This window comes from Corvus cornix, chromosome 14 (genome assembly GCF_000738735.6).
Source record: "Corvus cornix cornix isolate S_Up_H32 chromosome 14, ASM73873v5, whole genome shotgun sequence".
NCBI lineage: Eukaryota > Metazoa > Chordata > Aves > Passeriformes > Corvidae > Corvus > Corvus cornix.
This window is the reverse complement of record NC_046344.1, coordinates 2,192,775-2,209,852: the sequence shown is the minus strand read 5'-3', so window position 1 is coordinate 2,209,852 and position 17,078 is coordinate 2,192,775. Positions and strand designations below refer to the sequence as shown.

Below are 17,078 nucleotides of genomic sequence, written 5' to 3'. Positions count from 1 at the left end.
AGTGTCAGTAACGCGCCGCTCCGCCAATGGGCGGAGGGGTGGGCGGGCCGGTGGTGGCGGCGCGGGTGCGCGGCGGGGCGGGAGCCGCCATGCCCGCGATGTACAAGGTCCGGCCGCTGCACAGCGCGGGGGTGTTGCCGGGGCACCTGCCCACCTGCATGTACCCCGTGCCCAACCTGCATCGCGCCGCCGACACCGCCACGCCGCCGACACCGCCGCAGGTAGGGGCGAGGGGTGGGCGGAAGGACCTGCTCAGGCCGCGGCCCGCGGTGCTCGCCCTGGCGGTGTCAGCCACGCGGCCGCCGGGCCGGGGTTCTCTCTGGTGGCAGCCCCAGCTCCGGTTAGGGACCGGGCGGAGCCTCCGTTGCCGGAGAGCTCACGGAGCCGAGTCCCACCGCCTCAGCCCGCAGGAGGGGCCCTGGCTCCGCCTCGCCGTAAGCGGCTCGTCGGAGGGTTAAATAAAACCAACGTTTTCAGGAATTTCTCCGTAATGTTTTTAAAGCCTTCAGTAGTTCCCTTTTTGACTTTTCTGGGCTCTCGCGTGTATCGCTGTCGCGGTTTTTATGTTTGAATGGCCGTGCCGAGCTCCCTGCCAGCCTGGCAGTCCATGAGTGCCCAGCAGGCCTCGTTCCGTCCTGCTGCATCATCGCTCTGCTGGCTCAGCTCGGGTTTTAGCCAGCTACACACCCTCTATTTCTAGTTTCAGTTTCTTTTGCCTTAAATAAGACAAAAATGTAAAATGCTGTGTTACGTAGGTCTAGTTGAGCAGCCTCTCTCCGGTGCCAGAAATGCATGGAATTCTCAAAGGCTGCCTGTGGCCAGTTCAGGCTTGATGCCATCAGGGATTTGCTGTGCCCTCACCCAGGCTGATGGTGGAGGTACTGAATAGGAGTAACTTCGGGGCAGAACCTAACAGGAGTGCTAACTAAATGCCTTCCCATTGCAAAGTATGGACTTGTGTACTAACTAAATAATGATCACTTAAGGAGTCTTTCCTTTTCTTGTCTTTGAGCATATTGTGTTAAGTGGGTATAAAGATTTTACTTTGATACCTTGTCTATGTCTTCATCCATGATAGTTTGGGTTTTGTTAATCCTCCTTCAGGATGCTTAGAAATAAGCTATTTGAAGATTTTTCTTTAACGTTATTGTAAGTTTGTAGACGTAAAACCTGCCACAGGAATATATTTTTCATCTTCTTTTAAAAGAGATTGTAAGATGAGATGCTTGTAAGGTAATTGAGATAAAAAGCTGCATTGGTATTAACGTAACAAAGCCCATGGTCTTTTTTTTCCTCTATAATTTATATTCTCTGAAACAAAGACTGAATCCAGATGATACACCATCCATCTAAACCTACAGGGTTTTTTACTTTTATTAACTACCTGATTAGTCAAAAAGTTTCCTTGTTTGGCTGCTGTAGCACAAACCTCCCCATCTGCTCTTCTGGGCTGAAAAGAACCTGACAAGTTGTCTTTGACTTTTCAGTCATCATTCCGCACTTCACTGCCAGCTCTGTCTGATTTTGACTATGTTACAGAGTTTGCTGTAACAAGTGGTTTTAAAAATATACTAAGCAGGAAGATTTCAGGAATTTATTAAATACGTCACTTCACCACACAACAGACAACTGATAGACATAAGCCCATGACATTCACAATGGTCTGGGTATTTGAATGTGTTTAGTCTTTCAAAACTTAATTTCAAGGGAGCTGTGGACTCTTTTGACACTGAGCTGAGTGAACGTTTACGTGGCCTTGGTTTTTTCTGTCCTATAGGAAGAGGCTGACCCATCACTTCAAGCACTTGAATCCCGCCAGGAAGAGATTCTAAAGCGCTTGTATGAACTGAAGAGTGCTGTGGATGGGCTCTCCAAGATGATACAAACCCCAGATGCTGACTTTGATGTAACAAATATCATTCAAACTGATGAATTTTCTCCTTTGACAACAAATGGAGCAGATTTAGATCTGATGCTTGGAAAGGTAAGTCTAGTTGAGTAGGTACATTGGTAGATACTTTCTTAATGTTCAGTTTTCAGGGTTGGAAGGAGAGCATTAAAACCTGGGATACTCAGAACTCAATATACAACCTACAATTACCATTTCCTTTTGGCCATGCAGATTATAGATACAAACATTTATAAATACTAGTACTATATATGCTCATTTGGATAGAATTTCAAGCTAGAATAGTTGATCTTGAAATTACAAGTTGGTTTCTTGTTTGTTACTAAACTGGAAACTTTGACATTGGCTTCAGCTTGGGAGTAGAATTTACCTCACTCATGTCCTTGAATTATGTGTTGAGGAAGGAAGATGTTCGAAGGTTTAAACGAGTTTTAAATATCCAAGCTTGAATGATTTACTTGAATGTCATTAGAATTTCAGATGTACACATCCAGGACTGTACATTTTGGTGTCAAATAAAAGCAATACTTACGAGTATGATCTGGAATGTGTCTTAACTGCTGAATGTTTTACTTTCCATTCAGGATTATGGTGCCCTCAAAGATGTTGTCATCAATGCAAATCCTTCTCTACCTCCACTGTCACTGTTAGTGATACACAGTCTGCTTTGTGAACGCTACAAAATATTATCAGCTGTTCACACACATTCATCAGTGAAAAGTGTGCCAGAAAACCTCTTGAAATGCTTTGGAGAGCAGACTAAGAAGCAGCCACGTCATGAGTATCAGCTGGGCTTTACTCTGATTTGGAAGGATGGTAAGAATGAAAGCTGTAGATCAATATTTTACAATAGGTGAGAAAATGAAACTTGTGCTAAACCCTTGCCAACAGCTGCCTTGGTATCCCTGTGCTGAGACATGGTGGATATGAAGAAGCAGGTAACATGTTTGTTCTCTTTTCATAGCTGTGAACCATGCTGGGCCAGAAGAGGAAGATTCTTGTTTGTAGTTACTGCTGTTAAAATACACATGACATTGACAGAGCTGCTTGTACCTTCAGGATTTTTTTCTAATAGAAGTGTTTTTCAGTTTCTACAAATAAGGTAGCTAGAAGAGAAATTATGGGGGAGTTTTGGCTGATGTTTTCAAAAAGCAATCTCTTTATCCCAGAAGACTGAAAACTGCTCATTGGGTTAATGATGTTAACAGTGGTGCTGGCATCACAAATGTGCATCATGTTCTAGTTCATTTCTTTACTATGTTGTATTCACTTTTTTTTCCTGTTAATTTCAGTTCCCAAACCCCAGATGAAGTTTAGCATTCAAACCATGTGCCCTATAGAAGGAGAGGGGAACATCGCTCGATTTCTCTTTTCCCTGTTTGGCCAGAAGTACAATGCAGTTACGTCAACTCTGATTGACAGCTGGGTGGACACAGCCATCTTCCAGCTGAAAGAAGGCAGCAGCAAGGAGAGAGGAGCAGTGGTGCGCTCCATGAACGCTGCCCTGGGCAAGAGCTCGTGGCTGGTGGGCAATGAACTGACGGTGGCCGATGTGGTGGCGTGGTGCGCGCTGCGGCAGACGGGCGCTGCCAACACTGCCCCGGCCAACGTGCAGAAGTGGATGAAGTCCTGTGAGAATCTGGCACCTTTCAGCTCTGTGATGAAGCTCCTCAAGTGAGCCTGTACTCTCTGCACAGTGATGTTGTTTTAATCTTACTCCACCTCATGCCTGCTGTAATGTTTGAGTCCTTTCTGAGATGTATTTTAGCTACTACAGTTGGACAGGATCCTAAATTAATAAAAGCATTACAGCTGCCTTTTGGGTGTGACCTTCCTTTTTTTTTAACTCTTGTGTAACATGTATTTGTTCAATGGCAAAGGTATGGAAATTAATCCTATGTAAATACAAGCTGTGCTCTTAATTTTTCCACTGCAACATGATTCCTTTCTCAGGAGCCTTTGGTCAAGATACCTTTTAAGAACAGACAGCAGAAAGAAAATGCATTGAAATATTTTATGTAAAAAAAAAAAAATGAAACATTTTATATAACTTAATACACAATAGAAGTTAGTTCTTCCTGTACCTAAACAGGAGAGCCTAGTCTCGTTTGTTCATCCTGCTCTTCAGAAAGCTGTCTTATTGTCTCCCTCAGCTTCTCTATTTCTTCTTCTTGCTGTCTCACCTTCTCTTGAAGGTTAGAAATAACCTGAAAATTAGAGTCAGTTTACTTCATTTATAGCTAAGCAAGGATAAAGCCTTACTGACCTACTTGAATTGTGTTTGCAATCCACTACACACACAATGCAGCAGCACTCAGCTATTCTACATTCCTGATACTACAAGTTAATCCACAAAGCAGTGGGGCATGGAAAGGAAAAATGATTAGAAGAATCTGCAGATGTGGTGAAAAGCTTTGAAATCTTTTCTGACCTATGAAAATACCTCTCACCTGTACAGTCTTCAGAAAGTTACCTATAGTTAAGGACCAGCTATCTCAGTGCAAAGACACCAGAAATAATAGAGTGGCCTAAATACTGTAATCAGAAAAAGAGTCTTAAGAGGAATGTGATTAAGTTCAAAGCCAAACAAATGTAATGGTGGCAGGGATACAGAGGGCATTTTCTTTTTGTGCTGCTTTATGCTGTAAGGGTTGGGGTCAGTGGCATGACTTACCTGGTCTGTGGTGTGGAAGAGTTCGCTGTCCCGAAGCTGAGCCGCTGTTGGGCGTTCTGTAGCTCTCGCACTGGTGAGGAGTTTCACATACTTGGCCTGAGTAGGCCATTTCTTGTAGAAAGTGTGAGGAATTTGGCCTGTCCTTAAATGTGTAAGAACTTCAGTTCTTTCCATTTCTGTTCCAAATGGTTGGAAGAGTTCTAGCAGGATAACACCCATGCTGTACATGTCTGACTGTTGATGGGGTGAAGAGAAAGTTCTGGGATAACTGTGATTTTAACTTAGTACGCTTCTCTTTCTCATAAAATCATGACATGAAAACGTTTAACAACAATGAAGTTTCATGATGATATGAGGAATATCATGACACTACTAAAGGAACACAAAGCTATCTACATTCTCAACATATTAAAAAATAATTTTTGCTTTAATAGCAAATGAGAAGGCAAAGTTGAAATCCATGTTTCAACAAAAACATTAGGAGTGACAGTAGGAGGAATATTTATGTATTTATCAAATATGTATTTGCCCATTGAAAGGCTTGATTTATTCCTATTATCTACCATGTGTTAATAGAGAAAAGAAGGAACAAAACAAAGTTCTCTACCTTGAAATCATAGTGAGATCCCTGCAGTTGTTCTGGTGAGGCATAGAGGCAAGTCCCAACTCCTGAAGTATGTGTCAGTCCTTTGAAAGGCAATTGAGATTTAGCAAGTGTTACCCTTGCAAGTAACAGTTTACTGATTTTAATACCATAGAAACTGAAACACTGAAACCCATTAAACTTTCTTTTCTTACCATTTATCCTTTTACCATTTATCCTTTCTGTCTGAAACCACTGGTCTGCATCATCCCAAAGAAGGTCTTTGCAGGCTAATCCGAAGTCACCTATTTTTACCTGATGATCTGATCCATGTAGAAAGATATTCCTAGGCTGCAAGACAGAACACAATTTAAATACATGTCTATATAAAGAATTATGTAATTTCAGTAGTTTCAAAGGCTATAAAATCCAGTTCACAGGTATAAGATGATTATTTCACTTTTTTGAGTAGTGAGAGAGAAAAAATAGTCATTGCTGATACCAAATCATGTGTTAGCAACACCATTTGGGCCGAAAGACCACAGACCTAGAACAAGGATCTAGAAAAAAAGGAAGAAAAGCAAAACTGAAAAAACCAAGATTTAGTGAAAAAATGAAGTACTTTTTTCTCCCCAACAGAAACTGGGAAATTTGCAGAACAGTAGACAGGAACAGTCAAGAGTGGACAGTAAATTTGACCAACTGATGTAGCAGGAAGGATGACTAAATATCATTGGGCCAGACATAAAGAAACCAAAATAGACTTTTCTGTATGATGAGCACAGCTGCAATATGCTACTTGGTTCTGGGAAGCTGCTATGAAAAAAAAAGCCAAATTATGACAGACTTGAGAGCTCTGACTCAGAAAACTGAAATGTTTTTTTTCCATATATTTTGATTTTAGGACCACTAAGGAGGAGAAATGCAAGCATTATGTATCTAGAAAAAAACCCCAGCTTGCTCAGGTGGCAGAAAGGAAATAGTTGGTCTTCTGTTAGAGTATAAAGGAAATGTGAATAGTTTAACAAGAGATGGGCAATCTCCATTCTTTTCCTATCCACAATGCAGATCAAATTTAAAAGATGCAGCACTGTTGAACAAGTTGCTAGGCTTCTCATATCCACTGAAGTTAAAACATACTCCAGGACACCCACCCACTGGGCTTCTGTTCTCAGAAATTCACATGCTGAAAGACTTAGAATATTATCACAGAAATTACAGTCTCTGCAAGATACCTGCAAAATCACCATTAGAAGAATATACGGTGAAAACCATCAGAACTGGCTCAAACACAGGTTTGCAGTAACTGTGTGGAATTCTGGAATTCTTTATACAACTACCAGGACTTTGGACAATAAGGCCATGATGATGCTAAATGGGAAGGCAAACTGAAACCTGTTCACCCTGAAACAGTTGACAGGAAAATGAAAACTAATCCTGAATGAAGATTGTGTGACTTCAAGTACTTCCAAGCTTCCACATGTGAAGTTTTAATAATCATGATTTCTTCATACTGCTGCTGTATCAGATGCAGAAAACCTGAGTGGGAAGCAAAGTAGGAAAACACACATTCACCTCCTTGCTATTCAGGTTTATCAGTTTAATGGTGGGGGTGGACCAGAAGTGAGATTCATCTACCTGTGCTTCAATCCAAGCCAGCCAGGAAGTCAAAAGTATTCTTAGAGTTCCAAAAATCTTCAAGGGAACATATAAAGGGCATCCTATTCTAATCATTCTAAGTGGTATTTTTTAAAGTCTGCTCTTTATTACTGTTAATAGGAATAAACCCAAAACTTTCAGTCACTAATGACATCTATAATTTTGGTTCCTTAGAGGATGCAGCAACTTCTAGAAAGACAGCAATTATTTGCAACAAAGGGGGTTGGGTTTTTTTTAAAGCAAGTAACTAGAACATATTTCCAAAATCTAACTGGTATGCAGTTAGCAAACTGAGGTGTAGTCAAGGGGCTTTTCTTATTTTTGCCTAAAAGAAAATTTTTTTAGGTAATTAAGTTCCTACCCTGGTTAAGGAAAGACTGAGACAAAAGAAAACCAATCTCACCATGCCTGTTTCAGACAGGAAAATGGCTTCCAAGGAGAAAACACTTCCAGAGCTTAAAATCCACTTGTAAGTCAGTGTAAATCACTACTTACTATGCTGACAGCAAAGCAAGCATGGTACTGCTATAGAGGAGATAATGTAATTTTTCATATGTAACAACTAAATTCTGAAGAGCCCAGGTCATCTCAAATGCAACTATGAAGTTGCTTTCATTTTCCCATAATGTAAATTGTCTTTGTTTTCTTCAACCTCAAGTAATAATTTGATGGACTTACTTTAATGTCTCGATGCATCACTCCCATGCTGTGGATATAGCAAACTCCTTCTACTACCTCCTGGAAAATTTTTGTTGTCCAGCGAACATCCACGAGATGGTATGGACCTTAAAACAATTTAATTTATTTCAGCTAGTTTTACTGAGTTATGTAAGTTTATGGTGGTATGTCTTGTAGAATTCTGTTTATTTATGCTGTGGAATAAATTTTTAACAGAATGCGCATATTTTAAATATGGATTTTACCCTTCCTTCTCTCAAGATATTATTTCTGAATCAGCAAAAAGTCACTAAGATCAAAATTCCAAAAAGGAAAGTTGAAGGAACATGAACCTAGGTTCTCCTGAAAAGATTCTTCCAAACCCCGTCAGATAGTTATTTGATTATGAATTTAATAAACTCTTTACTTTCATGTCAGTCCTGACCTAGCATAAAAAATACAGTTCCAGATAAAATCGTACTAATTTATGTAGTGACATGCTGTCTGTATTGCTTTGCACTCTTCCTATTTGGTTCCTAATCCTGCTGCTGCTGTGCTACCCTCTGGAATCCCTCAATCTCCTCTGGCTGTAGTGGTCCTAAATAAACTTAGCATCTCCTTGTTTTGACTATTTTCCACATTACTATTTTAATAAACTACGTTGTCTTCCTGCTCTAATAACCCACATCTTGTCCATTTAAACATTAGCAATTTACTCACATTTGGATTTCTGTTTCTTCATGTCTAACCTATGACAACATTCACCATTTCCATGAAAATGTGTGAAACCAGCATTTTGCAAGCACAAATGCCATAGTAATTCTGTCATTTCCTGACCAGGAACATCATCTTTTAGCTTAAGAAAGCTACAAGATTATGATTACAGGAGGGATTAGTGGAAGTCAGCTGACAGTTTGCTGGTAAACCTGACTCTATGAATGAAGAGAAGAACAGATTTACCTTAATAATGATTAAAACCAAGATAAAACATTAATCACACAGTTTGTTTTACAGTCTGATATGCATATGCTGCTTTTATACAACCACCCCAGAGAATGGAACATGTCTCTAACGCTTTAAGAGCATTAGACTTGTTCCTCCAAATGTCAACAGTTACTGATGACTGCTTGGTATGAGAGCATGAGAACCCCCTGGTCACTCAGAAAAAGGGAGTGTTACATTCTTTGACCTACTACAGATTAGCCTGCATAGGATTTTTGACTCCTGAGAACAAACCTTTAAGTTTGTTGTAACCTGTCTGGATCAAATGATGTATTTGTATTTTCCACAGCAGATAAATTTGCCTTTAACCACTTTCTGAGAAGCAGCAGATTCTGTCAATAAAAAACTCAATTCCAAATAAGGAGTATTGCCCAGACACTGATCTCCCCTGGTAACAACTATGCCTCAGGCATTCAGTCATTCTTTTTTGAAGAGCTGTCTAAAACTGAAGAATTTCAATTCTTTTACCAACATCTATCGTACAAAAATTCAATACAAGCTGCTATTTGATAAAGTGAATAAAGAATTTAATGAAGATCTGTATTATAAGCTGCTAAAGTAAAATAAAAGTAGACAACTGCACTTCAAATCACAAAAAAAAAAAATTATTTGCTTTACAATGAATAAGATAGTGATGAATCTTACTTGAAGTGTCCTCTGATCTCTTGTTGCATCTTTTATTACGGTCAACAATCCAATCCCACAAGGATATTTCACACAACTGCATTTGTATATGAAGCATCAAATGATACTCCACCTAAAAGAAAAATAATGGTCCATAATTTTGCCATAGTAATATGAACAGTATTTCCTTAGTTATTTTCTCTAAATAAACCCAAAATTTATTAAACAAAAAACCCCTCCAAAAACAGGTGCCAAAAGGACATCAAGTATAGTATTAGTAACCTACTGCACTCAAGAAGCAGATGCAACAATACTATCTAGTTTCAGGATGTTTTTTGCTTGTTTCTCAAATTTTAACAGTTTTTACATGATAAATGCTAACAAAACTGCCAGATACATACTTTAATATTCAAAGTAGAGTTTGAAACCTTCTGGACATACTAAACAGACATTTATTCCAGTGTAATTAATATAAAATAGAAAAAAAAAAAACAATTTCTTGACATGGAATTTTATGGAATCACAGAATTGTTTAGGCTGGAAAAGATCTTTGAGTCCAACTGTTTGATTTATTACCATGAATATGTATCTCAGTTTCTGATAATGTACCAGTTCATCTGATAACTTGGACAACTCAAGCAGACACCTTTAAAACTGGGTTTCTTGCAAGAGGGAGCTCCAAGTGATAGCAAAAGCTTGAAGCATTCCAGAGGTGGCTGTGTTATACAAAACATATCAGTGGTATGGTATGAATGCTAACAAGGTTTTAGAAGCACAAGTGATTCCCTGCTCAAATCTGCTTTTTATCTTTTTCCCATGTGCTCCTACACTGCATGGGCACCACAGGACAGACCAAGACACTTTTACCAATAACAGCTGCTTTAGCCATCATTACTGATAGCTAAATGTTTTCAGGTTTGATGGGGCCGTTTTATGCAGCAGTAGCACTTTTTATTCATACAGGTACTTTGAAAGGACTCAAGGTGCCAAACACATGGGAAGTTCCTCACAGATGCTGTGCTTTGCCAGCTCCTCTGGTCATTACATTCCTTGTAATGATGTTACCCACTTAAGTAAAAATTGTCTGAACTTTTGGCTCTACTTGCAGTCATTTAATCCTTTTAAATTTATTGTTATGAATCATTCTTTTCCTGTCTACTGAACTACTTTTAAAACAACACAAAATTAGACAGCAGTTAAGGATACTTAAAGAGAATTGTATTTACCTCAAACTCTCCACAGAGTGCTACCTCGTTTTTGGAGCATTCTTCAGAGTAGGACTTACTTTCAGAGCTGGACTGGCTTTCAGTGCTAGCATCTTGATCCAGACTGGAATGACGTCCCCGTGTTGAATGATTTTCCACATCAGTTGACAAACTGTTAACATTATGTACAAAGTCTTCTTGTAGTTCTATGGATAATTCACATTTATTTGGTTTCACACACTCTTTGCTATTGCTGTTTGTAAAGTCATTCCTTACATCCATATTCTGCACTGATTCTCCACCCAGATTTTTAAGATTGGTACTGTCACAAGACTTCTTTTCTTGTGAGGTAAGGTCAGCAAAGATAATTGAACTATCACTTTCCACGCTCTGGATGTGACAGTGATCACTGAAAATAATAAAGGGAGAGAAATCCAAGTAAGTACACAGTTTCACACCATCTCTTTGTGATACACCATACTGATTATTTTTTCCCCCCAGTTGCAAAAAGCACTCCCAAGGAAGAGTTTAGCTGCTTCCCCACACAAAACTGCAGGATTACGTAACTGTCAGTGCAGGCTCCAGCTGTTTTAATGCTTTCTCCCAGCAGGGATTTCGGACAGCTGTCCCAGACAGCAATGTCTCAGATACACACCTGAAGCTAAAGTCAAATATACGTTGACGCTGAGATTTGTAATACTCACTTGCTGCTCTCTTGCTCCAAAGATAATGGCTGCAACTCCATTATTGTTTTACCTGCTGGATGAAAAGATAAATATGGTATTTTATAAAACAAAGAATGCATGCACATATTTACTAAATTCAGCATTTAAGCTACAGCACCTCACTGAATTTAACTTTGTTACCTATGCATAGCTCTAGATGACCTCTATTTCTGCTGCTGCAAAAGAGGCTTGTTAAGTTTCCTAAGAAGCTACCCTAATATGTATTTAATTTTCTTTAAATGGAAAGAAAATATATGTTTTACAAAGTCACTAACTGGGCTCTCTTAGATATTTACTTAGACTTCATCTTTCAGAAGTCGGCCTGTTCAAAGTAAGGGTTTACAATGTATAAAATAACACACAGTTAAAGAAGCAACTCCAAAAGGCACCACCCTTCACATCACACTGCTGCTGTTTTGAAGACACTTGATATCTTGGAAATAATTGTCATCAAAATTGCATTTTTATATGAAAAAGCTGTTTTAGCACACAAAAGCAAATATAAAACACCAATCTTGTAACACAAGGGAAACCATTAAGTACCACAGAACCTACCTATAGATCTCATTATGTACTTCCATTACCACCATTAAATACTTGTGAAGGACCCCCAGCATTAAAGAATTGCTTCCCTCGAGATTCTCTGGATCACTGGTTAAAAAGTTTTGCCTGTTTTACTCTGCAGTCAACTTCCTATGCATTTATGCATTTTCTTTGGTGTTTTTGGGCTGGCTGGGCATCAAGTCAGTGACTTGGAAAGCAATAAAGTTATACAGAGCATAACCAAACCTCCCACTAAGAGAGGATCAAAAGATTTAACTGCTAAAGGCATTCCAGGAAAGGACTAGACAGGGACCAATGGATTAGGGTTACAAAGGGACCAAAGGACAGAGTGTGGAAAGAGCTGAGAACAAAGAAACTGAAGAGAAAAACCGAGAAGAAGGTATAAAATTAACACAAAAAAAGATAAATTCTCAACAGTTACAGACAGTAGCTGATACACAAAAAAATTAGTTATTTTATCAGAGAAGTAATACTCTCCTTCAAATAATAGTAGAGAGGTTGCAAGATGCAAGCAAGAATTACACAATGACCTGTACTTTCCTTTTGGATGTACTGTTTGAACTTGTTCCATCCAAGCAGTGTGATAGCCTACAATATTGGGATGCTGCAGCCCAGCCAGCACTTTGACTTCTCGGAGCACCTAAAAAGACCAAAAACCCCACGGTGTGACAGTCCTTTATTCTGAATGCTTAGAAACACGAAATGTAACAAAAAATAAGTTTCTTACAGAGAAGGAACAGATAAAATTGTTGCAGTAACAGAGAAAATTTGAAAGCTTTAAAACAAATTGACTTTCATGGTTGCAGAGATGCATCACGTTCAAGTAATTAATATGGTTCTTTTAATGGACTTAAATACCTCTCATTTACTTTTTTCTACTAGGTATTGATTGGCTCAAACCTTTAAAAACTCAGAATGCATAAAAATTGTATTAGTATTTTTAATATATCAGGAAATATTAGCTACATTAATAAATTACAACAGAATAAGCTAAAGCCAACAAGGTGTTAAAACAGGGACAAAACACAGGAAGAAGAATACCTTCATGCAATCTCTTCTTGTAGCCTTCTTAATTTTAATTTTTTTAATAGCATAGAACTGACCATCTAACTTGTTTCTGACCTGAAAACAATTGCAATAGGAGAAAATTAGATGTTAATGTGATTGGATTAATTAAATCCTTTAGAATCCACTATTTTCTAGAATTTTATTTCTGCACCCCATTCATATAGAGTATCACCTGCATCAGAGAATGAAACTGGAATTAGGCCCCTGCTGTCTAAGATAGGGATACTGATAGGTCCAATAACTGCTTAACAGGTCCTCAATAAATATGTGAGACCACACTTGTCATTTCCACATGGCACATACCTCATGGGGAACCTTGGGCTGGCCATGCACTACAAGTCCTTAATACAATTAAGCCAATTCCAACCAATGTTGACAGTTTATGTTCATATTAAGGCTCATTTTTTTTCAAGCAGCCACAACTAAAGCATTGGATTGTGGAGACTAATCAGTTCTGAGGCTGTTCAAAGTCAATATAACACAATACTTCACATGTGAAATAAGAAGTTTTCTTTCATTTTAAAAGGGTCAAAATACACAAAGTAAAACATCTGATATATCCTGCTTCTGACAAGCAAAACTAACTACAACTGAGCAGATTCTGAAATGAAACACCAGCTTTCTTCTAAGGTACAGATTTGCACCTTTTCTATTCAAAAACCATTTGATAGTACATCTGAAACAGTAACTCTAAATTCCAAACAAAAACTAGATACAAACAGATTCGTTTTAAACGTGAGGTAAAGAATACCTTGTATACTTTACCATATCCTCCTTCTCCTAGCCTTGCAACCTCTTCAAATTCATTCAAGTATCGTGAAGTCTGTGCTTCAAAGAGAACTTCTTTTTCCCTGATCAAAAAAAGTTAGGCTGCATTAAACTAAATTACAACTTACAAGTAAGATACAGCTGTACACATTCTAAAAATATTATTCACGTTATGAAAAGAAGAAGGAAGTACCTTGACATTACCATACTGTACCAGCCTGAGTTTCAGTGAATACTGAAAACCAGCAGACTGCAAGAACATGCACATGTGCTACGAATCCATACTCTGTTTTAGCAGAAGTATTCAGCTTACTTCTTTTACGTTGATGCCTGATAAATCTTGTTTTCCTGAACAGTGGCAGTGAATGCTAGCGTTGTACTGAAGAATAAATTTTCACCACAACATTTTGAGAATTTGAAGAAGCTTTTACCTTTTTTCCTATGTTTCAGAGCCAAAATATGATATGCAGTATATATTAAATTCAGAGTGGAGCACAGAACTTTAAGGAAGGAGTTAGTTTAGTATTTGTACATGCCTTGAATACATACCCAATTGCATGAGACTCTCCATTATCAAGCTCCTGTGAAACAACAAAATCCAACATAAAAATATGCCATATAAAAAGAATAACATGTCTACTGTGCTAGTGGCATGGACAGCTTAATCAAACCAGAAACTGCAACCTCCTTCTTAGAAGAAAATGAGGTTACAGCCAGGCATTCGCATGCTGCGGAGAGCTTCACCAAATTAAAGTATTATTATCCCACTGGTAATCTGTTAACATCTCTCTGCTGGAGAGATTACTGCCCTTTTAGAGTTCTGCTGGCAAACAGGATAAAATGAGGGCTCTAAAATGTGCTTAAAACAAAATTAACTAGCTTAGTTCAAGCAGTGAGATAAGCAAATGGGTCTGATTCAGCCTGAAACACAAGTACACAAAATACACCCTCCACTAATGTAAATATGAGGGTGTTAACATAACCAACAGTTTCAAGTTGAAAATGGATGTCTGTCAAAAAAAGCTGTAGCAATACTTACACCACCTTGCCTTTGTTTATAAACATTTTAACTTGGTTTATTATTATTATTATTTATTAAGGTACAAAATATTGATGGCTTCAAAAATTGGTTTCCACCTATAGAACCAGAGCATGCCATCCCAAACAGCTAAGTTCTTTTGTATAACTATTAAAAAGACCCAATCCAACAATAAAAGAACTCCCCAAACAAAAGCTCCTTACTGCAGAGGTTGCCAAAGACATGTAACAAAGCTTACTCCGTTAAGTATTTGTTGATTAGCTGCTTTCATCAGTTCAGCAATGGCTCTGTTGTGCTGCAGTCTTACAGTACTAAATTCATCACAGAAGGCAAAAGGGGAGAGCAAGCCTGTTCTTGTGAAAGCCTGACGAAGAACTGCACAAAGGAACAGAGAAAGGTCAGAGAAACATTAAATAAAGCCAGCCAATAAGACCATGCAAAGTTTTTAAACAAGAAATCTTATTTGAAAGATAACGTGTCTGAAAAACTCAACAATCCCTCCTACTCTAATGCTGTTCCTGTACTCTTAGCAATAAAAACTAATTAAATCCAAACCAGAGCTGCTCTATGGGAATCCCTTTGCATAATAGTTATTTGCCATGCCCTTCAGCGTCACAACTGCATCTCCTCTTCTTCCTCATCTCAGCAGATGAATCATACAACCATCTGCCCATCCACTTACATTTCACCTTTGGACTTATTTTGATCAGTGAAAAGAAAAATTCAAAGCAGGTTTGCAATTAGAATTAAAAGTGGTCATGTCAAGATTTTTTAATTCCCCTGCAAACCCACACACTTGTGCACATACTCATAATAAAGAATGAAGTCACTCCCTTCCACCACCTCCCCAAGCACCTCGTCTCTCTCAGTTGCAGTAAAACAACTGAGGCAAACAAAACCTAAAAAATGCTGGAGATGGGTGCCACTGTGTTGTTATAAATGGCATAAATTTTAGCTATGAACAACACATTAGATTTTATTGTCTACAGTCATGTAAAGTAAGGACAAACCCCTTGGACATGCATTTTTAAATGCACTCAGTATATGCCTAAATGAATGAAATACCCATGATAAGTCACATACCAAAAAGGCATTTTAAAAGTAACACTTCACACTTAAAAATGCAAACTCCCTGAATGACTTTATGGCAAAATAAATGTCTTATGAAGGTATTTACTCAGATTTTCGCAGAATTTTGAAATATTTAGTGAAGACTCTACTACAACTATTTCTTGATAAATATTTTATTAAATTCCTCTTCTACCTGCATTTTTAGATCACATTTAACAGTTACATAATTTACCCTGCTGCCCTTCTCATGATGCAACTCACAGGATCTAGCTGGAACAGAACTGTCTGATTCTTACATCTACAGCAATATTCTGTTACTGTTTTCAAGAATAAGACAAGTTGTCATTGCCAATTTAGTTGATTCAAGGTATTCATCCTCTTCAGAGAATCATTCTTGTCCCAGCAGGATGAAACCTACAGCTTTGTATTGATATTACACTGTAACTCTGCACAGAAGGGTCTGGTACGTATTGCAGTAAGGCAGGTTAAGAGACAGGAATGAACTCCTCTTACTAACTTCGGAACAAACACCTGGAGTGAACGGGGTTGTGCGTGTACATGTGGCAGAGATGCTCCAGCAGTGAAACGAGCAGCAGCTGGTTTTGGATGGTCGAAGTGAACTTCACAAATTTTTGCGACCCGTTTGCAACTCGCAGCTCGGCCGGCACATCCGATTCTGAAACAGGACAGTTAGACGAATGAACTGAGGTCTCAGTTCACACCTATTTACCTAAACATCAAAACTATGTACGACCCAGGCTCACAGAGGCAGCACCCGAGCTGCCACTGAGCGAGTAGCTTAAGACGCTAATTAAGAACCTAATTAATTTTTTTAAGTGTACACGGAAAGCAGCTACCCGGGGAGGCCGAGGCGCCTCGTGCCCGAGGCAGGGGGAGCTCCCACGGCGGCCTCAGGGCCAGGGCACTGCTTGAGGGGCCTGCCCGCTCTTGCATCACCCCCGCGGTCACCGCTACCTCAGAGCGGTGGGGAAGGACGGGAAGAGGAAGGCGGCGGTTCTACCTTCCTTCCCTCCCTGCCAGCCGGGGAAAGGGGCGACTTCCCCGGTCGCCCACATGGCTGCCCTGCTTACCGTCAAAGCGCGGCTCCGGGCTCTCCTCAGGGTACTCGATGGGCGGGCGGCGGCGCCCGAAGGGCCGCAGCCCTCCTGCCCCCCCACATGCTGGTGCCGGGGCCCGGGTCCCCTCCGCTGCGGCCGGCGGGGCCCGCCCGCCTCCCTGTGGGCGGCTCTGGGGGCCGGGCCAGCGTTTATGGCCTCTCTTTGAGCGCGGAGCGATAAAACATGAACCGGACGGATAAACCCGAGAGGGGAACCTTCGGCCCGGGAGGCGGGGACGGGCAGGCAGGAGCTTATACCGAAGGTCTGCGGCGGGGAGCGGAGCGTCCCCTCCCCTCCGCACGGGGACCGACACCGCCCGCAGCCCGAGTGAGCCCCGCGCCCGGACCGGGGGGTCGCCGAGCCCCCTCTAGCGGCTCCCGGCCGCGGCACAGGGGCGGTGCCGGTCCCCGTG

General features: G+C 40.0%; 2 protein-coding genes across 2 annotated transcripts; one reads left to right on the top strand and one right to left on the bottom strand.

Annotated features, from left to right (window-relative positions):
* The first annotated feature begins 48 nt into the window (after positions 1-48).
* Positions 49-3,726, top strand: AIMP2 (aminoacyl tRNA synthetase complex interacting multifunctional protein 2). Its single transcript, XM_039560444.1, has 4 exons — positions 49-221; positions 1,778-1,984; positions 2,494-2,725; positions 3,202-3,726. Exons 1-4 carry the CDS (start codon positions 90-92, stop codon positions 3,585-3,587), a joined length of 957 nt encoding a protein of 318 aa, XP_039416378.1. The 5' UTR covers positions 49-89; the 3' UTR covers positions 3,588-3,726.
* Positions 3,727-3,904: 178 nt separating this feature from the next.
* On the bottom strand, positions 3,905-17,030 carry EIF2AK1 (eukaryotic translation initiation factor 2 alpha kinase 1). The gene is given in 16 exon segments (XM_039560442.1): positions 3,905-4,116; positions 4,584-4,817; positions 5,191-5,270; positions 5,382-5,517; positions 7,504-7,610; positions 9,130-9,241; positions 10,335-10,722; positions 11,018-11,069; positions 12,143-12,242; positions 12,644-12,724; positions 13,422-13,521; positions 13,988-14,019; positions 14,716-14,852; positions 16,066-16,224; positions 16,640-16,679; positions 16,681-17,030. Coding segments are annotated over 16 exon segments (1,929 nt in total). The 5' UTR covers positions 16,729-17,030; the 3' UTR covers positions 3,905-3,993.
* Positions 17,031-17,078: the final 48 nt, after the last annotated feature.

Bases quoted from the DNA above. Each gene is read 5' to 3' on its own strand.
- AIMP2 (XM_039560444.1), top strand. From the start codon at position 90: ATGCCCGCGATGTACAAGGTCCGGCCGCTGCACAGCGCGGGGGTGTTG. The intron at 222-1,777 runs GTAGGGGCGAGG...TCTGTCCTATAG, and splicing joins CGCCGCCGACACCGCCGCAG to GAAGAGGCTGACCCATCACT. The intron at 2,726-3,201 runs GTAAGAATGAAA...TGTTAATTTCAG, and splicing joins TACTCTGATTTGGAAGGATG to TTCCCAAACCCCAGATGAAG.